Raw genomic sequence first — 24,096 nt, 5'->3', positions numbered from 1 at the left:
CTTTTTAAAAAATACTGTGTATGGATGGGAGTGTCTCTTTTAGAGGCTTTCCTCAAAAGTCTGCTGGTCTATGGCTCTCCGTTCATATTTAATAAGGAGCCTCCCAAAGGATGACTGGAAGCTCTGTAAGTGTGTGCGTAGAGGGAGGGGACTTCGCTGGCTATCAGTTTTGCTGTAGGACAGAGGAAGCCTTTCACATAGACTCCCAAGTGTTGATAGGTGACAAGCTTCCTCTGGGGCCATTCTCTTTTTCGAGGGAACAGTATCTTCCATTCTCCATCCCCTGCCCTTGATGAGGGAGTGGATCTGGAGTAGGGTCGGGGGTCTGCTAGACCTGGTGTCCCCAACTTCAAATACTCCTCAAAAAACGAACATGCAGAAGGAGGAGTGGTATGACTTAGATGTGAAAGGTGAAGGAGCCCCGGGGTTTCATTGCTGAACAGACTCTCAGCCACCCCTGTGTTTAGCCAGGCCAGACCCAGAACCTGGGGACCTACAGGGTATTCAGGCATCATGTCCTCCCGATGCCCTCTGCCTTGCCTGGTCTGTCACCGCACTTTGGTGGCTGTCCAGCCTCCAAAACCTTGTTGAAATCCTTTGCGGCTGTCTTCTCTCCTGGTCTCTCAGTCCTTACAGTTTTACACCTCTTTGACTCCTCTCCTGTTACTTAGTGAACCTTCGGAAAGGAGAGAAGACAAATGCTCATGGCCAACCTTCCGCGTTTAACTGGAAGTCTTATCACTGTTTATTTAACTAGTCCCCCAAGGACCAGGCTTTTAGGTTGTTTCCAGGTTCTTTTCTTTGTTTGTTTTCGATTACAACAGTGCTCTTAGGAATGTTGTCGTAAATACCTGCCATGATCAGTCAACCCTCAGTCCTATGAGAGAGGTATAATCTTGATTTTAAATTTGGAGAAACTAGGCTTAGAGAAATGGCTTGATTATTTTTTTTAAGTTGGCTAAATGGGGATGGGTTTGGGCAGGACCTGGTGTCCAGTGTTCCTGTGAGGACAGCCCTGATCAGACTGGCGAAGCTCTGATCACTTGCTTCCAGTTTGACCAGGGAGCCAGTTTCTGTCCCTGCAGCAGAACAGGACAGACCAGCACTCAAGGCCACTGGGAAGCAGAGTAGTGTGGGTGTGGGCAGTGGAGGAGCCACATGCCAGAGCCCTGTGTGGACAAGAGGAGACACAAGCAGGTCAGAGTCTTCTGGAACTAGGAGACGGGAACGCCTCCTGGTCCCACACCCTCACTCTCCATTCATTAAAGATTCACTGGGGTTAACAAGCTCCTCCAGACAGTGAGGTTGGCAAGAAGCCACATTTTCCTTATTTCCCTCCATATCACCTACCAAGTCCAGAGCCTACTAGTAGTGGGTACTCAATAAACTCTTGTAATAATGAGTCAGCTGATATGGTCTGACAGCCAGGAGACTTGGGTTCTAGTCCCAGTTCCCCCTATCTGCATGATGTCCTGAAGCAAATGGCTTTCTCCTTGGGCCTCATTTGCCTCATTTGTGAAATGAGGGGTCTTATATTCCACAAAGCTAGGCATTCTGCTGGCATCAGGAATTGCAATAACACACAAGGAATTATTAAAACACTGTGCCAATTTAACCTCAATAAGGCTGAAGAAAAAACATGAGATCTTTGATGAACATAATGAAGACACTTGCCAACACAGTATTACTGGACTAAACGTCTCCGTTTACCTGCATGCATCAAAGCCCGATCAAACATGAACAGGAGTTTGCAGCCAAGAAAGTGAAGGTTTATTTTTAAGGAAATGGCACCACACCTGGAGTCATAGGTGAGCGCATGCTCAAAGACCTTGCTCCTTGATGGCTTCCGGGAGATAGGTTATGGAGGGGAAAAGTCATTCATCATGGTAGCTAAAGGAGTTGGGGTCGTGGCTCTGCTGACTGGTTGAGGCCAGTGTAGGGAGCAGTTGACCATTGTATCAGGTCCCGATGCCAGCCATGGCATTGTTCTGTCTGGTTTCAGGAGGGTGTGGTTCGTAGGGTCATCTCACTTTCATGAGCCTGGGGGTTGAAATAACTGAAATCAAGATGTTATCTTCAGCTTGAAGGAAACTCTGTTTCTGTGGTCAACGGACCTGAGGCTTTGTTCTTAGACAGTTTGATGCTGACCAGAATCTGATGTTCTAAGGACCTAATGATTAAGGGAAGCAATGGAGGGACAGAAAGGAAAAAGGGTCATATGAAAGAAATGAAGTTTCATGCCCTGGCCACTGTGGCTCTGTGGATTGAGTGCTGGCCTGTGAACCAAAGGGTCACTGGTTCAATTCCCAGTCAGGGCACATGCCTGGGTTGTGGGCCAGGTTCCCAGTGGGGAGTGCGTGAGAGGCAACCACATATCTACCTCTCTTTCTCCCTCCTTTCCCCTCTCTAAAAATAGTAAGTAAAATTTTTTAAAAAGAAGAAATGAATCTGCATGGTTTCTGCACGGTCAGCTCAAACAGATTTAAGCCAAAAAGAATCGGAGGGCTCACACACACACCGTAATGGGGAACAGCCTGGTGCTCACATGATGTCAGCAATGATATCAGCAGGGATCTGTTTCTCCTTTGCTGGCTGTACTGGCCTCTGGCTTAGCTTCATTTCCAAACAGAACGGAAGTAGCTGCCAGCTTTTTAAATGCCATAGTTTGTATGTTTTCCTTAATGTCTATAGTTTACATTCCAAAAGTTCGTGAGAGTATATGGAGCAAGTCTCTCTCCGACCCTGTATCCCAGCCACTCAGCTTCTGCCCCTCAACAACCAGTCCTCCCAGTTCCCTGTGCCTCCTTCCAGAGATGTTCTGTGCACAGAGATTTCCACTTCTATACACAAAGGGAATCAAACTATTATCAACTCTTCTGTACCTTACTTTAGTCACGTAACTTGGAGATCATTCCATTACAGTGTATAAAGTTTGCCTTTTTTTTTCTGGCTGCATAGTATTACACCGTAACATAATTTAACCAATCCCTTGCTGACATTTAGATTGTTTCCAATCTTTTGCCAATACAAAGAAAGCTACAGAAACCAATCTACACATTCCCATTTTACCTATATGCAAATGTGTAGGGCCACTTCCTAGAAATAAAAACCCTGGGTCAAAGGGTATGGGTATTTGTGATTTTTATTGATTTTGATGGATATCACCAAATCGCTTTTTGTAGTTGTTACCAAGCCTTACTCCCACCCGCAAACAGGCGAGGCCTGTTTACTCAGACCTGCACCCTTTCCAACCTTCCATGAACTTTTTGGTCATTACAAATGTAAGTTAAACATGACTTGCATTTTTCTTATGGTGAATGAGCTTAGGCATCTTTCCATATTTTAAGAGTTCTTTGTTTCCTTTTCTGTAAAATGGCCATACATATTTTTTATACATTTTTATTGGGTGGTTTATAGATATGTAGGAAATATTTATGTATCAAAATTAGCCATTTCTCTGCAATATGAAATAGTTTCCCTAGATCGTAATGTGTCTTTTAACTTTTCCCATGTAGACTTTTTAACATTTTAATATATTTAAATGTGTATCGTCTCTCTTTTGACTTCTGTGTTTTGTTATCCTACTTAGAAATGTCTCCCCTATTCCAAACTACTTCTGTGGTAAAAATATATAACCTCAATCTAAGCATGAGAAAACACTGGACAAATGCAAACAGAGGGACATTCTGCAAAACAACTCACCAGTCTTCGTCAAGTGTGTCAAGGAAAAAAAAAAAACACTGAGGAGCTGTCTCGGACTGGAAGAGGCTAAGGAGACATGCAACTAAATCCAATGTGAAACCGTGGACTAGGTCCTGGGTGACGAAGAGGGCATTCGTTGGAAAACTGGCAAAGTTTAAGTAAGACCTGTAGATTAGTTCATAGTATTGTATCAATGCTGATTTCCTGGTTTCAGTAATGATATCATGGCTATGCACGATGTTAACAGTTGGAGAGCTGGGCGGAGGGCATACAGGAACTTTGTACCATTTTTGCAGTTTTTGTGTAGGTCTAAAGTTATTCAAAATAAAAGGTTAAACACTTCAAGATTTCTTGGAGTTTATCGTTTTATTTTTTATACTGTAATCTTTGATCTATCTATTTCTGGAAAGTATTACACCACATTTTCCCGTAGATGGTTACTCAGTTCTCTTATTGACTAATCCCCTGTTTGCCGCTGATATTTTTATTTTTTAATTATCTATTTGTGAAATTGAAGTGAAAAATACATAAAAACATTTACCACAAGTGTACAGTGCGGTGTGTTAAGTACACTCACATTATTGGGCAACCCATCTCCAGAACTCTTCATCTTGCAAAACTGAAACTTGCTACCCCTTAAACAATGTCTCTCCGTCCCCTCCTTGCCCCAGCCTGTGGCAACCACCATTCTACTTTCTGTCTCTATGAATTTGACTACCTTTGGTACCACATGTAAGTGCAACCAAGCAGTATTTGTCTTTTTGTGACTGGCTTATGCTGATTAACAAGCCACTAATTTCACAATAAAATGGAAACCTATTTCTGATGCTAATTGACAAAGCCTTTGGTGTTGACTAAGAAACAAGTAGTTGAAGTGCTTGCAGTAGCTACTTCTAGAGTGTGGATGCGGGAATCTCGGTACAGAAGGGTTAAGTGTGTTGCTGATCACGCAGCCAAGAAGGGTAGAGGGGGCTCTCTGAACCTAGGATTGACTCCACAGCCTGCTCCTATAGCCTTTGCCCTGGGCTACAGTTCACATAAGAGAGCCAAGACTCGGAAACCAGCAACATCTGCTTGGTGTTTGAAGCAAGAGGTGGATGAAATCACCCAAGAAGTAGTGACCACCAACATTTAAGGGGCAAACAAAGGAGACAACCCAGCAGTATGTCCCCAGTGACTGGCACACTGTAGGCCCCCACTCAGTATTCATTGGATGAGTCTGAGAAGAAGCAGCCAGAATAGAGGGAGATAAACTAGGGGAACCACTTCTCAGAAGCCAACAGAGAAAAAAAATGTAAAAGATAAGAGTGGTCAGTATTACATGATGAAAGAAGACCAAGCTAAAGTCTGAGAAGTAACTTTAGTCCCTGAGAAGTGACTTTAGTGACTTTAGAAGTGTCCCTCTGGTTTGGGGAACAAGGGAGCCATTGATGATGAACAGTTTCTTAGGATGGTAGGGGCAGGAGTGTGATAAATGTTTAACGACCAGCTCTCCAAAAAAAAGTATCCATTTATGTACGTACCTAAGTTTATTATAAATTTTACTAATATAAAAGATATGTAACAGAATAACAAATAGTAAAACATACAATATTTTTAAATAATAAATTTCACTCTTATACCCACGATTTCAAAAATGGAGTTGTATTCCAATTACAGGTGTAGTTCCAACATGAAAATTGGTAGATATGTTTATTCACATTTTCAAGTAAGAAAAACAGTGAAACAATGAAGACATGTTGAAACCTCTGGTCACTCAATGGCTTGAGTGACTTCTTTGGTACTCTTGTCCAATACTCATAAACTCAATCAGAACATGAGAAAACACTGGACAAATCTGATAATAGTTTATAAATCCAAGGACAATATTTCCTCCATTTTTTGTGCTATTCACAATGCAACAGTTACAGACATGAAACTTCTAAATAGAATCTACATTATTAACATTTTCTCCATCACCTTCTTAAATCTGTACAATCAACAAAATATATGTTGTGTTTGCCAATTTCTATGGTGTAAAATACTGCCACCAAGTCCAATTTCAAACTATCAACTAAATGTCTGACTACAGAAGAGATACACAGTAGTACAACATTATATAGTATCTCTACCATACAGATACAATACATTTAAATAACCTTAAGAGCATATAATAGCAAAATGTAAAATGAACAGGAAGTATGAATTTTGAGTATTTATTACCTATTTTTAAATGTAATTTATTTAATTGTAAGTTTACATAATTTTTGAGAGTAGTTGCATTTAACAACTGGTTTACAAAGTTTCTGTAAAACAAAAAGTTAGCTTTCAAAAATCACCAGAACACACCCCTGGGTGGGGGTGAAAGCCAGACTGGAGTGGGATATGACTTTCCTGGTCAAGCCTCTAACCATTGCCAGCAATGTCCACCTCCCTTGCCTTTCCTCACAATCTGCTCCCCTATCTCTCTGCTCCGGCCACACTTCAGGACCTCACTCTACTTTCTCCTGCAGAAGCAACAATTTTCCTACCTTGGACAAATTAATCACTAATCCATAGCATGTGTAAATCTCCTTTGTAGCACTTTTCACAAGTTGCTATTAAATTACTCTGGAAGTATCGGGAATTGTTTCTCCCATGGCCGAGGCTGAGTATGGGTCATATTCATATCGGTTCCCTTAGCAACTACCACAGTGCATTGTACATAGTAAGTGCTCAATAAGTATTTATAGAATGAATGCTGAGGATGAAGGGCTGCCAGGAGAAGAAATATATGGTCAGGAAAAGGTTTTATGTGTGAGGCATTGCCTGAGGGGCAACACCTGAAAGCATCTCCTTGGATGCCTCTAGCTGATTTAGAATGGACTAGGTTCCCCCTTCCCAATATACATTACACCAGGAAACATGACTGAGAACATCCATCCTGTGGCAAGTCAGAACTTCACACTCTTGTAGTTTGTATGTATAATACCTAATAGTGTGTATGTCTTAATAACTTTTAAACATGTTATTGTCATGTGTTAACAGGCAGAGGTGTGGAGGTGGTCCCCCTGTGAATTGGTTTGCCCAGCTTCTGGGTGGGAGATCCAACCACCATGGATGCTCCCCACCCCCAGAACAAGTGGTCCTTCTTGCCTTATTGAGATAGATTTGACAATAGATACTTGTGACACCAAACAAGACCAACATTAGCGATTATTTTATAAAAAACGCCAAAGGTACACAAAATAACTTTGCTTCCATAAGCTTTCAAAATTAAAAGGTATATAAATATAAAAACACTAAAGTTCGCTAGCACTTGAAGAAAAAAAAAAAAAAAAAAAAAGCAGCTCACAACCTTGTTCTAAACTAAACCTACTTAGAAAAAAACTCAGCATATTCACACAGTGTTAGAGGAAAAAAAAAAACCTGTCATAGTTCAGAAGTTAAAAAAAGTGCAGTGATCGTCAGGAAGAATCAGATAGGAGCAACCAGGGTGTTGCAAGCCCTGATTACGCAGAGACGTTAATCACGAATCATACGAGCTCCAATCATCATATTCAAATCTGTTCTCCAAAAGGAGAAACAGGTAAGGATTATCCCACCTGACGATACCTACTAATTCAGGGCATTCCGGACTCCATGAAAAGCATTCCGCTGTAAAATAGGGTGAATAAATAACGCGTAGCCTGAGCTATTTAAAATTTGATCCTTCCTTTTCTGTTGTTGCATTTATTTGCATATCTTTCAAAAACAGATTTTTTTCTTCCCCATTTGGCTGCAGAAGGGATAAAGTAATTCCTCCCAGAATGCTCCATTCACGAGCAAGCAACCCTCATCGTTAGCGCCATTTATTTACATATCTCCGCCCACTCCCCTCCGCCAGACTTTTACCGTAATAACCAAAATAAAAGCGATACACATTATTTTATAGCCTGCAAGGATGGAAAACAGCCTTCCGTTTCTCTAGTAATTTGACTACCCCAATTCTCCCCTTAAATTTTTATGTTTTGATGTTACTCTAAAATTGATTTCATTACAAAGCACTAAATAAAACGCGGATAATCCCAGACTTGACAAATAATTAACACTAAAATCCTCCACCAAATGCTGTTTTAGAGGAGCTTCCTCCTTCAAGGAAAGGTGAATGGTCCCTTGCTCCTCCATTCTTTCCATTCTTTCTTCCTATGTTCCCATGAAAGTAATCAGAAAGGTTTCTTTTTCAGCCCAAAGACGCTGATGAATAATGCCACTTCAGTGACAGCTGGGAGGGCACTGTGGAAGGCAAGTAGTGAGTTTAGGGCCCCTTCCAATAAAAACACCCAAATCCCCAAACTAGAGATCCACTCCCAAAGTATACCTGGGGCAGGATTTCAAAAGACTTCAGGAGCTTCATTGGGGTGGGGGAAACCTTCAGATTTAGGGTAAACCTTCCTCCCCCATCCCCAAACATTGGCTATTACTGTACCTGCAGAAGACAAAAATGTACCAGTACATGGTGCACTCCCAACGTTCAAATATGAAAAAGGAAAGGGCCACAGATGCACTACAGTGAGCCCCGATGGCTTGGGAATGCACCTGAGTCAAGGAAAGCCTTAGGATGGATAGGAGGTGATGGGCCAGAAAAAGCCAGTGGTGGGGCTGGCATCTGCACTCAGGTTCACTTCTTGCTCTCTTGACAAATGCAAAGGCCAGAGCCAGCCCTGTCTTACGAGTTTTAGGATAGCCTTGTGAGTACAGGCCAGAGCAGAGCCTGCACAGCTGGACCCCAGGGTACACCTATCCCATATCTAGGGGCCAGCCTGGACCCTTTGGATGAGGTAGGAATAGGCTCCCCATCTACCCCAGGCCACACAAGAATGCTCACAGTGACTTGAAACATTCTGCTGGAATCACCCTGGTGCTCTTGGTCAACAATTCAATTGTCAAGAGTCTTCCCTGATCCATCTTCCTCGCGTCCTGTCTTTTTTGAGTTCCCATAGTGCTCTATATCTTCACACACTCCTATAGTACAGTGCTTGTCACACTGAATTACAGGGTCTGCTTCCTTCTCAAGGTAAAATACTGTGTTTTATTCTATTTGGGGATCTTCAGTGCATAGCAGGGGGTTAACAAATGATCTCGGATTGTATTAAATCTGCATTGCCTATGATCTTTCAAATGGAGCAAAGAATGTTTGCCTTCAAGGACAGACACTATTGTGTCCCTCCCAAAGTGGCTGAAGGGAGTTGTAAGGGAAATGGGCCTTGTAGGAAAGGCGCACAGGCAGAAAGGATACAGAGGAGGCTCTGGGTACTGTTGAACATGGAAACTCCTGAGAAGAAACCGGTCAGCTCCACTGCAAAGAGGCCCAGGGTGACAGAGAGCGCTGCCACCAGCCTGCACAGAGGAAGGGAGTTGGCTCAGGCCTTCGGGATTTCTAAGAGCCCTCCACTCCCACTACTACTTAATTCTGACCACCCCGTCCCAAGTGCTCACTGAATGTCCTGCTTCTCATACTCCTCAGGGGTGAACGTGAGAGGCAGGCAGGCCTGGATGTTGCTGTCCTGGAAAGCAAGCCCGGCAGAAAGAAAGAAAAGTGAAAGAGGGGAGGGAGGCGGGGGATGGGAGGACCCGACTGGGTCAGGTCCTGGGGAACTAGGGGAGTTGGCCTGGGAACACCCCAAAGTGGGAATGCGGGGAGGAGGGTGGTCGGGGGTCTTACCCGGGACCAAAATAAGGTGATGACGACCACCAGATGCGCCAGGAGCGTCAGGAAACGAGAGGGCACGAGTCCAGAGATCCTGCCCATGGCCCCCGGAGGCAGGGGCACCGTCTGGAGCAGAGGCCGTGGTTTCTAGGGCTGGAGGCTCAGGGACGGCCACTTCTGAAGTCCCGGAGGAAAGCAGGCAAAAATTCATCCGCCTCTTTCCAGCCGGCTCTGGTACTGCCCGGTTGCCTTGGCAACCGCCTAAGAAGGCGCGCTGGGAACAATCTTTGAAAATCTCGCGAGATCAGTACATTCTGGAGCCGCCGTGAGCCATCTAGAGAGCACCAGTCGGGGCTCCGTGTGTGGGGGGCGGGTGCGGAGGGGGGTTCCCGGCAGATGGCCCGCGGAGAGCCTGCTCCTCGCTGCCAGCCGAGCCGTCTGTGACAGTGCGGTGTGGCGCGGGCCGGCACCGCCGAGTCTAATCCCTCGGGTCCGGCGAGCGGAAACCCGCCCTGCCCTGGCCGGGTACGTCCCGCTCTCCCAGTTGCCCACGCCGGCAGCAGCCCGGCCCTCTATCCCCAGCTCCCGCTCTGTTGCCCAGGATGACTCTCCACGTAAGAGTTGCTCTGTCATCGCCTCGCCGGACTTAAGGCAACGCCATGCCCAGGCATGGACACTCTCTCCTCTTCACTCCTCCGCGTCCCTGTAGCTCCCCACTGCCCTGGGCCCAACGAGAGGACGGGAACCCAACATAGAGAGGTGGATATCCCTACATGGTCCGGCTGTCGCTTATTGTTACGGAGCCTCCGGTTGTCCGAGGACCCCAGACCTGAACTTTCCTGATTCTAGCCCCGCCTCCCCCCGTCTCCCACGACAACTTTGCTCCGTTTGTGAGGGATTTGCAGAGCGCAGAAAGTGGCCAGCTACCTTGAACTAGAATGTGGAAGAGAGATGCGTTTTGGGAAGAAAGTAGACGCCGCCTAGAAAAGGGGGGCGAGGAGTGGAGTAAGGAAATCGTACCCAGCGTCCCTGGGAGGCAAGGAGCAGGCGACTACCTAGACTCTACTCCGATTTCTTTAGCTCTTCGAGGTGTGGATGAGGTAGGATAGTAAGAAGTTAGGAAATTTCCTGGCAAGTGGAATGAAGGAAACGGAGACAAAATAGTTAAACAAGGCCGAGCAATTAACAGGTTGCTAATAAATTGCAAGATTTTATCTTCCCTAACCAAGGACACTTAGGGGCATATAGTTTATACCTCTCCTCCTCAGCCAGTGAGTGAGTAGCTTGAGTCACCCAGGTCTGGGAGGTAGAGGTCAGAGACCTAGTGGATGTCATTAGTGCCAGCCAACCCCCAGGATGGAGGAATTTAGGGAAATAACTAAAATGCCCAATTAGAGCCAGACAAATCCAAGATGAAAGTAAAGCAGTGTAGCTGACCAGAGAATGATTCGAGACTCCCCTATAACCTCATTTTGATGCATCAGCATATTAAAGAACACACCTGGAAAGCTATCAGATATCCTGTCGAGATGCTCCCCCCTAAAACTCTGGACCCAGTGCTCCCTTGGTCTCTCTCTCTCCTTCAGGCGTGTACTTTTTTCTCCTAAACTCTAAGGGACCCCGCTAGACTTGCAACCAGGGGAGCAGCGGGCAGCAACAGCTCGTCCAGGGCTAATGCCTTGAACCTATTTCTAAGGACACTACTTTTGCCTCTGTAACTTCCTTTCCTGAGTCCACACAGGTCAGAATGGCTCACTCCTGTTGCAGTAACCTTACCTCTTCTATCTTAAGCCTTTTCTTTGTTTCACTGCCCCCAGCTTTAATAAATGTACTCTCAAAATCACCTGGACTCATGTCGTGAAATCTTTCTTGCACGAAGTCAAGAACCCACACATTCCCGCCCTGGCTGGTGTGGCTCAGTGGACTGAGTGCCAGCTTGCGAACCAAAAGGTCATTGGTTCTCGTTCCAATCAGGGGCACGTGGGTGTTGGGCCTGGTCCCCAGTAGGGGGTGCAGGAGAGCAACCACACAATGATGTTTCTTGCTCTTCCTTCTCCTCTCTCTAAAAATAAATAAAATCTTTAAAAAAAAAAAGACACCTGACTTTGTCCAGCTGTCCAGCTGCCCTTTGTCCAGCTGCAGGCCAAGAACTTCTTACTATTGGCAACTTCACTAACCTTTGGGGCCTCCATGGGATCCCTGAAAAACGGGAAGTTCTTGTCTGCGCTTATTGCTCAGAGCCCAACCCCAACCTCGTGGGGACATCTCTGTCCCAGTCCCAGAAGAACCATCTCTCTCCCCACTCCCTATCTCAGTGCTCTTAAGCTGGTCTACGCTACAACTGTAAGAGACATTTCTGACTTATTTATTATTTACTCATTCAACAAATATTCATTGACCAGCTAGTAAGTGCCAGGCACTGTGATGGGCTCTTGTTCTTGAGGAATAAGACAGAAGTCTTTATCATCATGGAGTTTACAGCCTAGTCAGGCAGACAGACAATAAATATACAAACAAATAAGTCTGTGTAGTAATTTGTGCTGTAAATAAATTTATTTTTTCAAACTATAAGAAAAAGTTTATTTAGATAGTCACAGAGGTAGAAGTGAGATGTGGAAGAAATGGGCTCAGGAGACAAGTTACACAGGCAAAAGAAGGGATCTTAAGTTTTAGGAGAAAGAAGCAAGGAAAATGTGCCTGGTGAAAGGGGATGGGGAAAGGTACCTGTGTGCTCCATAGAGAGAGCTGCTGTTAAAAACACACACACACACACACACACAACAAACAAAGGGAAATGGTAGAATAATACTGATCAAGGAAAGTCTCTTTGAAAATGGGTCATTTGTTCTTAATCTAGGAAATGTGGTCAAAACTGAGAGAAAACGCATTTGTCTCGGGACCACAATGTAGTAAATGGATTTCCTTTTTCTAAACCGCTGGGTGAAAAAAATCAGACAGTCAAAAGATGTTTCCTCAGGTTGTGAAAGACAAAGACAGGAACACTTCCAGATGAAGGGAGACTAGAAAGACTTGACAAGTTTAACATGACAGATTTCATGTGTTATCCTAATGGATCTGGTCCAGAAAAAATGTATTTCTTTAATGGTAAAGGACGTTAGTAGAACAATTGGCAATATTTGAATAAGAGCTCTAGCTTAGATAATAAATTGAACTGTGTTAATTTCCTGATTTTTAAAAATAATTCTACTGCCCTTATAGAAGAAACCACACACTGAAATGTTTAGGGATAAAGTGGCATTGTGTCTGTAATTTACTCTCAAATGGTTTAGAAAAAATATGTGCCCTGATTGGTGTGGCTCAGTGGATTGAGCACAGGCCTGTGAAACAAAAGGTCGCCAGTTCGATTCCCAGTCAGAGCACATGCTTGGGGTGCGGGCTGGGTCTCCCGAGAGGGGTGTGAGAGAGGCAACCGCACGTTGATATTTCTCTCCCTCTCTTTCTCCTTCCCTTCCCCTCTCTCTAAAAATAAGTAAATATTTTTTTAAAAAGAAAAAAATATGTGTTTCTGAGGAATACATAGGCAATGATAAAACAAGGCACATGGGAATTCTTTGTATTATTTTTGCAACTTTTCTGCAGATAGAATTATTTTGATAAGTTTTACATGATGAGCCCTTTTAAAGTTTTCCTTCCAGGTCTTACACAGTATTATCATTGACATATTAAGTTGATTTATAAAAGGAAGGAATGATTTCCAGGATTGAGGGTCCCTAAATGTTGGACCGCTATATATTGAAACTGTATGACATTTTCATTTAAAGCCATGTCTTTGGAGGGCAGCACAGTCTTTTCCTCATAATAGAGACAAAGCCTCCAAAACTCATAAAATAAAATGGCAGTCATTTCGACTTTTCAGAGGAATTATTTTTAGAAAGAGTGAAGTTCAGCAAAGTCTCTATTTTCTACTCAAAAAACATAGGATGATAACAAAGTATTATCCACACTGGTTTCTCAGCTGTCAGGTGTGTAGGGGAGTTCCTCCCTTTTAACTGTTGAGCCATTTCAAAATTCTGAAAATATTTTCAAACCTCCGCCATGCTAAATGGGACAGGTAAACTCATCCAGTACCGTGGACCCAGTTGCTTCTCTCCCTTGAGGTGACCCTCATCACTGTGAGGTTCTCAAAATGAGTAACAATGGCGACATCTAAAGTAGGAGGAAAGGTGGGCTTCCTGTCCTCCCCAACATGGGAATTACAGCGCAGAACACATGGAAACATTTTCAGCACAAACAAGATGCAAGGACTGAAGGGCTCCTCTTGCTCTTGTTCCCTCTGTAACTTACATGCCTTTTGTCCTGGGAACAGAAAGTCCAGGCCTTCAGAGCCAAGTCCCCCCAGTGACAGTTTATCAAGTGTGACTGTTCGCAGAGGAAGGAAGCACGGTCATAAGGTGAAAAGCTGGACAGCTTTTGCAAAGTGAGGTCCTTGGGGCTGGGGGCGGGGGAGGGGGCGCGGGAGAAGAATGAAGAGGAATTAGCTGATTGAAAATCTGGGGAAAGAGCATTTCAGGTGGAGGAACAGCAAGTGCAAAATCTCTAGGTGAGAACAGGCCCAGTTGGTTGAACAGAATAGAAGCTAGTGTGTGTGAAGCCTAGCAATGGAAGGGGAAGAAAAAATCAGGGTGAGCTGAGATGGGTCAGATCATGTCTGGCCTTACATCCACGGGGAGAGACATGGTCAGATTAGTATTCTAGAAAATTTTGCAACATGGAGAACGGGTTTATTTTTTTTTTAAGATTTTACTTATTATGTATGTATGTATGTATTTATTTTTTTTTTCAGAGAGAAGGGAGGGGATAGAGAAAGAGAGGTAGAGAGACATGGTTGTGAGACAGAAACATCTCTCAGCCCCCAGCTGGGGACCTGGCCCACAACCCAGGCCTGTACCCTGACTGGGTGGAAATCAAACCGGTGACCTTTTGGTTCACAGGCCAGCACTCAGTCCATGGAGCCACACCAGCCAGGGCAAGAATGGGTTGTAAGAAGATTTTAAGCAGAAGGCTAGTGAAGAAGCCATAGAATCATCCAGAAAGGACAGGACAAGATTGGACCAGGGTGGGGTCAAGAAGGTAGAATGAAATGGAAGGAACCTAGAAGATAAGAAGGTCTGAACATGGGGTTGTGGGTAAGTAAGAAAAACGGAGGGCTGCAAAGATGACAGATTTGGGGCTCTAGCACCTGCAAGTTTGGGGGATTATTCTGCTTATAATAGCCTTCCTGCCTGGGGGACCTACTGGATAGTAAGAACTGAGTAGTCACATTTCACATTTCACACCGTGAATTAATAAACAGCGAGCAGGTGGTTGGGTCTGTCCTGTCATTTTCCATGACCTTGATTCGCAGAAGCCTGCCCTAGAGAAGTCTGGAAAATGTTGAATTTTGGAGCCGGCCTGTGGTCATAGGAGGTACTGCGGGTGACTGGGTGTCCATCACTGGAATCCACGTCGTAACATTTGAATTAGTCATAAAAGAATTTTTAAAAGTTATCATGGAAAAATTCAAACATATGTAAAACTAAAAAGAGCAATAGTGAGCCCCTTTGAAGTCTACTGTTCTGCTTCAACAATTACCAACACGTTGGCCAACTTGCCTCCTCTGTACGTTCCCTCTCAGCCCTGCTCGGTGACTTTGAAGTAGATCCCAGACGTCACCAAATAGTTCAAATTGCCCACTCACACTTTTTTTTTTTTTACAGTTTGTTTGAATCAGGGTCCCAGTAAAGTTGACACATTTTACTTGGTCAATGTGTCTCTTAAGTCTATTTTAACCTTAGATTCTTCCCCCTCCCTCCTCCTTCATCCTGTTTTCTTGCAATTTATCTGTTGAAGACACTGGGCCATTTACAGGCTGTGTTCTGGCCAGGTCATTTGACTTACTCCTCTGACTCTGTGTTCCCTGTAAACTTGTTGTCAGATTAGTCTCATGTTCAGTTTTCTGGTAAAGATACATCATGAGTGGTGGCTTGTACTTATCCCATTATAGTCGGAGGGACTTAATGCCTGCTCCTCTCTCTTGTTCTGGTGTAAATCTGAGCAGTGGGTTCAGATTGAGGAAACTATTGTGAAGGTCCCCGTCTCTTTTTCATGTCCTGGTTTAATTGATCATAGCCTACCTCCATTATTTTATGAGGGGGGTGCAAAATGGGGATGTCCTAATTCTATCGTTCCTTCTGCATTGATCACCTGGGATTCTGCTGCAGAGGAGAATGTGTTCTCGTTAACTCATTGTTTACACTGAGATACAGATTATACAGGAACGACTGGATAAATATGGGTTCCCCGCCAAGGTCTCAGAACAATGAGTTGGTTCCCCAGCATCCTTCAAAAGTGACAAGTTAGTTATTTTTAATATCATTGTGAAGTTGTAGATTTTATCATCTTTTGTACGTTTCAGTCCATTGCAGTTGTAATTTTTGATGCTCAGATTGTCTCTGTGTTGACCAGTGGGAACCTCCTTAAATTGGCTCACTAGTGCTTTTCTTTTCTATGTGAACTTTACACAACATGAAATTAATAATTTTAAAATATAAAATTAAAGTATTGAGACACAGATAAGGAAGTTGGAAACACACAGAGCAACACAGTCACCTGTCTCAGGTCAAAGATCCTGTAACTGATGACGCCAGGCGGCAAACCCAGGCTGACTTGAGGCTCTGAGCTCTTCACCATCTGTCTCTTACCTCTCACTCACTAGTCCTCATTATAATCTGTGAACATTGGGTTTATTACTTTACTCAGTTATTGTATCTCCTGTACTAGAACACACATAAATGCAACACATAATTGAAGTTTCTTGGGGTCAGGGGGAATAAACAGAACAAAACAAAGGCCAGGAGAGTCCATGACCATTCTAAAGCCTGTGTAGTTAGTTGGTGGGGTGGGGTGAGGGGTGAGGGGTGAAGAGAGTGGTCAGCAGCTGCTGAGCCTCAGTCAATTGTCCTGAGGAGATCAAAGTCCAGTGTTGCAGGGTATCTGTGCTTTTTGTTAAAAAAATGAGAAGCCAGTACTTCAGATTCTTATTCCAATTATAAATGTTGGTATCCAACTTAAAAATAAAAAATGAGAAAGAAAAAAATATCTCTGATGACACAGCATACAGGCCTCAGGCCACCAGGTTTCGGTCTCTGGGTCAGTGCTGTCCCATAGAACCTCCTGTGACGATGGGAACATTTCACATTGCCTCTGCTCATCATGACAGCCAGCTAGCTCCGTGTGGCTCTTCAACACTTGAAATGTGGCTAGTAGAGTTAAGGAATTGAATTTTAAAATTTTAATTTAATTTGAGTAGCCTCATATTGAATAGCCACCCTAGTGGCTACCATATTGAGCAATGCAGCTCCGGATGGAATACTTTAGTGGTTACTGAAGTTTACGAACTGGTGGGATGAATAGAGGAGTTTTAAACACTAGAGAGTACTCTGAATGGTGACATTGGACTGATCACTCTTCATACCTGCTGCAGAGCCTGAGCCTAGAGATCAAGTTCATATTCCCTCGTACCATGTTCTTGGACCCAACTTCTATCTCACAAAATTTTCCAACTTACCGCATACTTTTCACCTACCCAGACATGTCAACTCCCTCAATATGCCAGGATCTCGCCCACTATAATGCTTTGCTAAAGCTATCCCTAAATTGCACAAATGCTTTTTGAATATGCACTGCATTCCAGGAATTGTACTGTGTGCTAGGATACATATTTTCTACTCCTGAGCAACTTAGAGTGTAGTTGAGGGGAATAACCAAGTAAACAATTTAAAGATAGTATATTATGTGTTGTCTTGGGGAGAGACACAGGAAGGGCCTCTTCCCTCAGTTAGGGGGTGAAGTGGGGAGAAGGGAGCTTTTGAATTGAGTCTTGAGGGTTATATCAGGGTCAGGAAGGACTGGGAAGACCACCAAACAATACTGCCAAGGGTTGTGGCACAGAGATATTTGGGTCCAAGGTGAGTTTAGGCAACTGTAAGTGAGTCAGCATGGTTTTCACATGGGAGATGAGGAAGCAGCAGCTGAAGAATCAGGCAAGGACCAGATATTAAAAATAATAACAGCCATAATAATTGTGTGATTATTACCAGCCAGGCTCTGAGTACTTTATCTGTAGTAAATGAACTAATAGTAATCTATTATAACCTTTACAGTTTTAATGATGGGGACATTGATACAGAGGAAGGTTCAATAACTAGCCCAGGTTGAACAACAAGTAGCAAAGCCTGCATGTGGACCCTGGCAACCTGGTTCCAAGCCCACATGCTTAAGAAGCCCTTGGCCCTGGGATGGCCCTGGCTGGGTAGCTCAGCTGGTTAGAGCATTGCCTTATACACCAAGGTTATGGGCTTCATCTCCAGTCAAGGCACATACAAGAAGAAACTAATGAATGCATAAATAAACAAAACAACGGATTGATGTTTCTCACTCTCTGAAAATCAATAATAAAAGAAAAAGAAGGGGAAGAAGAAACAGCTCTTGGCCTTAGGGGCCCAGCCAACAAGTTAGGACTTAATCCCAATTTTTAAGCCATGGCATGATGGGATCATGTTTCCATTTTTAAAAGATGATTCTATTTGACTGTTGGAGGCAGAGAGATCATAAAGGGGTCTGTTATGATAAACAAGAGAGAGACACTTGGGGCTTGCAATGAGAATGGGAAATGAGGACTGACAGGGGAAGTATGGAGGAAAATGGAATTGACAGTTCTTGATGACTAGAAATGAGAAGTAAGGGAGAAGGAAGAGTCAAGGCCACTGACTAGGAGTGCAGGACTGAAAAGGAAGGACGACAAGATCAAGTGGAGCTGTCCTGCAGGCACTGGCCATCTGTATCCCTCAGCACACAGGTGATGGCTAAATTCAGAGAAGATGTGTGAGGAAAGTCCGAACTCTAAGAAAAAAGAAAGAAGAGACTGGGTGGGGGGCGGGAGGGATTACAGCCAGCAGAAGGCCAGCAGATGTGAGTCAAGACAACCAAGGGAGAAAAAGGCTCTTAAGGAAGCTGTTGCCTGAGTCAAATAATGGCCACTTGACATGTTTGTAGTCCTTGATAACTTTCCAGAGAGCCATGCAGACATTGGCTTGGAAGAGTGAGATACAGCATGACCTCTCACCATATTGGCCTGTTGAACTCTTCTTGTCCTTCATGAAGCAAATGGAGTTCTCTGGTGTAGAGGTTCCCAGCTCTATCTCACCTGGGGAGGGTTTTGTCTGTTTGTTAAATTATTATTTTTAAAGTTATTATGTATTTATTTATAGAGAGAGGGGAAGGGAGGGAGAAAGAGAGGGACAGAAACATCAATGGTGGCTGCTTCCCGTGCACCCCCCGCCGGGGTCCCGGCCCGCAACCCAAGCTTGGGCCCTGACCGGGAATCGAACCAGAAATCCCCCGCTTCAGAGGCGAGCACTGACTCCACTGAACCACACCAACCAGGGCTACCCCGTCTTCTAAATTATTATTAAAGACAGCTGTTCATGGTGATCAAAATCAGAACAGTGATTGCCCCTAGGAAGGGAGAGGCGGGAATCGCTTGGGAAAGGACAAGAAAGAATTTTGGGGGTGAGGGAAATGTTCTATGTGCTGAAAAGGTTCTGAGTTGCATTTGTCAAAACGCATCAAAATATACACTTAAGATCTCTGCATTTCATTGTATGTAAAGTACTATTCAGAATTGTCAAAAGTGACGAAATTACCGATTTCGGAATTCTACCCTGGACTTTTAAGTCAGACTCTTCGAATACGGAGAGTATGCGTTGCTATCTGGAAGGCGCCGCAAGCGATTGTAACGTGCGGCCAGGTAGGAGACGTTTCGCTGGAGGAGCTAATCTCACCGCTTCAGGAGTCCTGGGCTCTGGCATGGCTCTATCATGGGTCTGGTATCTGTCCTTCCGTCCGTTTCTGCGCAGGCTGGCCCTTGTTGTGCTGTGAGCTCTGGGTCCCCCTGGTAACAGCTCTGGACCACCTGCTCCTCCGCAGGACGCCCGGAGAGGGGCAGGAGGGACCGCTGAGCCTGGAGCTCGTAAAGCCACTGCTGGGTCGGTGTGCCCTGCTTGTTCTTCAAGATGGGTGAGAGAGCGCAGGTACTACACTTACCTCAGGTAGGCTATAGGCTCTTATTCTTCTATCGCTGAGAGCCCGATCGTCTGGAAACCAAGTCATTAGGTTATGAGAAAATCTGATAAAACGCACGGCCGGCCGACCTCGTGGCGCAACGGTAGCGCGTCTGACTCCAGATCAGAAGGTTGCGTGTTCAAATCACGTCGGGGTCAGCCTTTTCGATTCCTTTTTCTATATTTCCATCATGACGGTAGGCCAAAAATCGCGAGGTGGATTTTGCCTGCAGGTCCAGTATCATGGATGTGGGCTGACTGCGGAGCTCCTGAGGACTAGTGCACGTTCCAGATCGCTCAACCCCTGGAGTCTGGTGGTTGGGCAGGCGAGAAAGTCACTGAGTCAGTTCAACGCCTTGCGTATCATCTCCGCAGATTTCATTCCTTGAAATCCTTCAGCGACCTGAGTGGATCCTATCTTTATTGAAGAGCAGGGGATCAGACCTCACAGGAAAACAGCTGACTACTTTTCTCTGTAGACGAGGTGGCCGAGTGGTTAAGGCGATGGACTGCTAATCCATTGTGCTCTGCACGCGTGGGTTCGAATCCCATCCTCGTCGGCCTCGGACCGTCACCATTTGCGTCGAGTTTTATAAGAGGAACTTATCTTCTTACGTTCCGCATACCCACCTTCACTTTCCTTGTCACTCCCTTTATTCTCTCTCACTAGCGATGGTGGTTATGGTATCTTCTACTCCATTTTCCATGATAGGCTAGATTAAGCAAAAAAACGACTCTTTACGTTAATTCACATACCATGGAGCTGACCTGGCCAAGGAAAGAGGCTTCTACGACTTTTTCCGCTAGGCGCCGTGGCTTAGTTGGTTAAAGCGCCTGTCTAGTAAACAGGAGATCCTGGGTTCGAATCCCAGCGGTGCCTAGGTGGGATGTGTGTGTCTTTTGCTTAAAATACTCCGAAAGAGGAGTCTCTGAGCTTCCTAGCATCTAGCCTATAAAATTTCCCTCGTATCCACCCTCTCTCCGGGAATCAAAAGGGCTGTTTCCCATTCGTTTGTGTTTCGAAATACTGCGTGATGCGTCGTCAGTATAAAGCTCTTATTTGCGCCTCGGCCTGCTGCGAAGCGCTGAAGTAGCATTATCTGTGCTTGTTAGTGTTGTGTCTTGGCTGTTACCTCCTGAAATGGTTGGTGGTTTATTCCTCGCAACCATACCTATTTTTAAACTTTTCTTGACAGGACTCATCAGTAATACGAATTCTACAGCATATTACACGTTTAATGTACGCGTAGCTGGCCGGTTAGCTCAGTTGGTTAGAGCGTGGTGCTAATAACGCCAAGGTCGCGGGTTCGATCCCCGTACGGGCCAAGAATCTACACTTTTGTAATGCTCTTTTTTTAGTTAACCTTTTGTTATAGGGAAAAGCTTGTGGAACGTTTCCAACACCAGAACTCTTCACATACAAAAGAGAAACGTTTTGAGTCACTGTCCAAAGTGCTAGTGTTTTCAGGGAGAGGAGGAAGTTTCAATGAAACGAGCTCTTTCTGTGATCTTTCTAAATCTGACCATAACATGATTGGTGCTGCTGGAACTATGTGAACTGTAAACAGAAGGGTGCCAGAAGCTGGAATAAAGATCTTCTCAAACCATACATGTGGCACTGATCAGTGCAGTGTGGGAAATGCGGTCAGGAATGGAGCTAACAAGTTTTTCCTGTCTTTCTTCACAGACAAGATGTCCAATTCCCCCAGTCCCTGACTATCTGTTAGGATCTGAGAAAACAATCCCTTCCCTTTCTCTCCTGGAGCACCATGTTTCTGTTTCTGTTTTTATTGAATCTCTGGGCCATATCTCTGTCCTGCAGTTCCCCTCAGACCTGCTCTCTAAGAGCAGGAACCATATTCTTCCTATGTAGCCTGGGACTCCCACTTCACTCCCAGCACCAGCCCCAAGGGAGCTCCACAAAAAAGACTGACCCTTATTCCCATTCCTTTGGTTCATCAATCCCTGTAACGCCACACAGACACAGCCTCAGCCTTAGCAGCAGCAGCACTTTAATTTCATAAAAACTCAGAAAGCCAAAACTAATTAGAACACTACACGACAGGTGGGCTTCACACCCAGGGACAATTCTATTGAACCCTGAGAGCAGTGAGACCCATCCCAACTCACTCCCTCTACCATGCAATGCATTCTTTCCAGCTTCACCCTGGTTCTGGCTGAAATGGGATGGTGGGGGGCCAGCGGGAGAAGCAGGAGATTTTCCATCTGCAGGTGTGAATTCTTGTCTGCATGGTGTGTGGCCAAGGACCACTCAAGCTCCCATAGCCCCAGGAGCCTAGATGTGGCCACTGCAGTCAGAGTGGCCACAGTGGGGGCTGCGGCATCTGTTTCTCCTTTCTGATCACATATGGCAGTCATTACTCCCAAGCCCAGACCTGAAGCCCTGGGTTCTCAGGTACAGTGCTCTAGCTAGGGAAGAACAAGGTAGCTACAGATGGCCATCTGAATAGGAGCTGAGCATTATCCCCTCCCACCAGGAAAGGCTTTAGAACTTTCCCATAAACACCCGCATAAGGCCCAGCGAATGGATGCTGGCCTACTAAATTCATCTTAAGGAGCCTCCAATATATTGGTCTCCCCACCAGAGCTCCTTGAAGAGTCCTTAGGATCCTCCTGTGCCCTGGCCTGGCCTCTCTTGTCCTCATGGTCACTTGCACAGAGCCTCCAACACCTCCAGGGTGCGTCGGATATCCCGGACTTGGCGCGCCAGCCCCTGCACCGGCTGCAGAGCCCTCTCCAGCTCCTCGCAGCGGGCCAGCAGGGTGTACATCCCCTTGATGCTCATGTCCACGGCTTCGCCTAGGGAGTCCACGGCATCGCGGTAGGTCTGGATACAGCCCACGCTCAGTGCTGTCAGCTCCTGCACCGCGCCACCCAGCCCGCGAAGCAGACGGTCTACCCTGCCACCCAGCTCTCTACTCAGCCGCTCCAGGTCTCGCAACACGTCGGGGTCGATGGGTGGAATGGCCGGAATGGATGAGGGTGCTGAACAGGGCGGGGCAGGGGGCGGGGCTTGAGAGGTACCGCTCAGACGGATCTTGAGTTGCAGGTTGTTGGCGACAAAGTGGGTGAGGTCGCCATGGCGGCTCACTGTGCCCTCAAGCTCCAGGGGGCTGGAGATGGTGGCTCGACGCCCGCTGCCGGAGCCAGACTCTGCTCCCACTGCGGACCCGGAGCCGCCGCACGCCCCGCTCAGCCCGTCCAGGCTGCGGCTGTCCTGAAGGCGGCTGGAGAACAATCTGCCAGCCCTGCCGGCCTCCCCCTCGTCATCCTCCTCCTCCTGCTCAACATCCATCCCGCCGCCTCCCCGGCTCCCTCGACGGCAGACCCTTTCGGATGCAGGCTTGTCCTCGGGCTGCTCAGGGTCCTTGCGTAGGGAAGACTCGTTCAGGTCGTGCTCGGGACCTGGCGCCCCCCGGCGGCTCCCGGGTGCACACGGCATCACTGCGCGGCCGGGATCGTTCTCCGGAGCCTCTGGTTCCGGCTCTTGGACGACGCTGCAGCTCAAAGTCTTCGGGGACGCCCTGGGGTGGCGGCTCGAGCCTCCAACGTTCTCGGCCTCTTCCTCCCCCGACACCCGGAAGCCTGAGGGCGGCTCAGAGGGCGCTCCGCCTGGCCTGCAGCCAAAGATCCCGGCTTGCTGTCCCCCCAGAGGCAGAAGGTCTGCCTCGGCCCCAGGCCGCCCCCGGTACGACTCCATACTGCAATTGGGGGCAGGAACCGCCGGCTCCCGAGGCATTGGCGGCGCCTTTAAGGGGCGTAGGTAGAAGCGTGCCGCTGGGCTGCTGGCTGACAATGGAAAGGACGGGAACAGCACTCTGATTGGCCACGGCGACCAGGAAGTCCCGGAAGAAGAGCTGTTATTAAACAGGCAGACACTAGTGAGAGCCAGCGAGATGGAGATAAGCAGGTGACAGCTGCTCTCATTGCCCCACCCCTTCAAAAAGTTGAGGAGGCGGATCTTAAAGAAGAAGGTCCTGAAATTCTGGAGTCCTCCAGGGACTGGGCTCAGACTCTTTCCGCCCACAATGGTCACGCCCACATTTGTTGCTTAGCAACCATACCGGGTAGCGAAAGGACTCGGGGTCCGTGGGATGGAAATAGTATATCCTGCTTGGATCATCGTGATTGAATCACACATAGTTGATCAGGAAGGATGAAAACAATTCTCAGCAGGATATGAATTGTTCGTACGGTCATCCTCGGCTCACAGACCTAGCAGATGAACTATCCAGAGAGCCTAACGGTGGACAGCTAAGCGGATTTAAGGACTTTCCTGGCCTTTTACTACTCTGTTCTTTCTCCTGCCCCCTCTACGTTTCAGTCTCTTCCTTTGGAGGATGGCATGTGATTTTGCCATTAGATAAAATAGTCAATAAGTGAATGTCCCTACACGAAGGTTAGATTCCTGGTACCATTCTGATCTCATCTCTTCCTTCTCTTCCCCTTACTGGTCCTGCTGGAGCCACACAGGCCTCCTCCTCTCTGTTCCTCTGACAGGACAGACATGCTCCCTCCTCCATAAAAAGAGATTTACACTTGCTCTTTTATGGGGGCGGGGGGCCGGGGCGAGGCTGAGTCTATCAAAAAAAATTTTCAACTTGG

General features: G+C 46.1%; 2 protein-coding genes and 5 non-coding genes across 9 annotated transcripts; 4 read left to right on the top strand and 3 right to left on the bottom strand.

Annotated features, from left to right (window-relative positions):
- Positions 1 to 1,758: 1,758 nt before the first annotated feature.
- Positions 1,759 to 10,100, bottom strand: TMEM107 (transmembrane protein 107). Of its 3 annotated transcripts, none has more exons than XM_045199084.3 (5): positions 9,365 to 10,096; positions 9,139 to 9,206; positions 8,939 to 9,039; positions 8,129 to 8,225; positions 1,759 to 2,040 (listed from the first exon to the last, which is right to left on the bottom strand). In XM_045199084.3, the coding sequence occupies exons 1-5, from the start codon at positions 9,449 to 9,451 to the stop codon at positions 2,022 to 2,024; spliced, it is 372 nt and encodes a 123-aa protein (XP_045055019.1). In that variant the 5' UTR covers positions 9,452 to 10,096; the 3' UTR covers positions 1,759 to 2,021. The 3 variants fall into 3 exon arrangements, with proteins under 3 accessions (XP_045055019.1, XP_024420728.1, XP_024420732.1); XM_024564960.3 differs by lacking the exon at positions 1,759 to 2,040 and adding an exon at positions 5,220 to 7,935 and having other exon boundaries at positions 9,365 to 10,093; XM_024564964.3 differs by lacking the exons at positions 1,759 to 2,040; positions 8,129 to 8,225; positions 8,939 to 9,039 and adding an exon at positions 5,220 to 7,935 and having other exon boundaries at positions 9,365 to 10,100.
- Positions 7,137 to 7,272, bottom strand: LOC112308981 (U8 small nucleolar RNA). Its single transcript, XR_002975190.2, has one exon. It is a non-coding gene; the product is annotated as a U8 small nucleolar RNA (small nucleolar RNA).
- Positions 10,101 to 19,557: 9,457 nt separating the features above from the next.
- TRNAW-CCA (transfer RNA tryptophan (anticodon CCA)) lies at positions 19,558 to 19,629 on the top strand. Its single transcript has one exon. It is a non-coding gene; the product is annotated as a tRNA-Trp (tRNA).
- Positions 19,630 to 19,948: 319 nt separating this feature from the next.
- On the top strand, positions 19,949 to 20,030 carry TRNAS-GCU (transfer RNA serine (anticodon GCU)). Its single transcript has one exon. It is a non-coding gene; the product is annotated as a tRNA-Ser (tRNA).
- Positions 20,031 to 20,276: 246 nt separating this feature from the next.
- On the top strand, positions 20,277 to 20,350 carry TRNAT-AGU (transfer RNA threonine (anticodon AGU)). The gene has a single exon. It is a non-coding gene; the product is annotated as a tRNA-Thr (tRNA).
- A 372-nt stretch (positions 20,351 to 20,722) lies between these two features.
- Positions 20,723 to 20,796, top strand: TRNAI-AAU (transfer RNA isoleucine (anticodon AAU)). Its single transcript has one exon. It is a non-coding gene; the product is annotated as a tRNA-Ile (tRNA).
- Positions 20,797 to 21,461: 665 nt separating this feature from the next.
- Positions 21,462 to 23,336, bottom strand: BORCS6 (BLOC-1 related complex subunit 6). Its single transcript, XM_024564808.3, has one exon. The coding sequence runs from the start codon at positions 23,228 to 23,230 to the stop codon at positions 22,139 to 22,141; it is 1,092 nt and encodes a 363-aa protein (XP_024420576.2). The 5' UTR covers positions 23,231 to 23,336; the 3' UTR covers positions 21,462 to 22,138.
- Between the last annotated feature and the right edge of the window lie 760 nt (positions 23,337 to 24,096).

This window comes from Desmodus rotundus, chromosome 9 (genome assembly GCF_022682495.2).
Source record: "Desmodus rotundus isolate HL8 chromosome 9, HLdesRot8A.1, whole genome shotgun sequence".
NCBI lineage: Eukaryota > Metazoa > Chordata > Mammalia > Chiroptera > Phyllostomidae > Desmodus > Desmodus rotundus.
This window is presented reverse-complemented; position numbering and strand designations above follow the sequence as displayed.

Bases quoted from the DNA above. Each gene is read 5' to 3' on its own strand.
- TMEM107 (XM_024564960.3), bottom strand. From the start codon at position 9,451: ATGGGCAGGATCTCTGGACTCGTGCCCTCTCGTTTCCTGACGCTCCTG. The intron at 9,207-9,364 runs GTAAGACCCCCG...CTTGCTTTCCAG, and splicing joins TCACCTTATTTTGGTCCCGG to GACAGCAACATCCAGGCCTG. The intron at 8,226-8,938 runs GTATCCTTTCTG...TGCATTCCCAAG, and splicing joins CAGTACCCAGAGCCTCCTCT to CCATCGGGGCTCACTGTAGT.
- BORCS6 (XM_024564808.3), bottom strand. From the start codon at position 23,230: ATGCCTCGGGAGCCGGCGGTTCCTGCCCCCAATTGCAGTATGGAGTCG.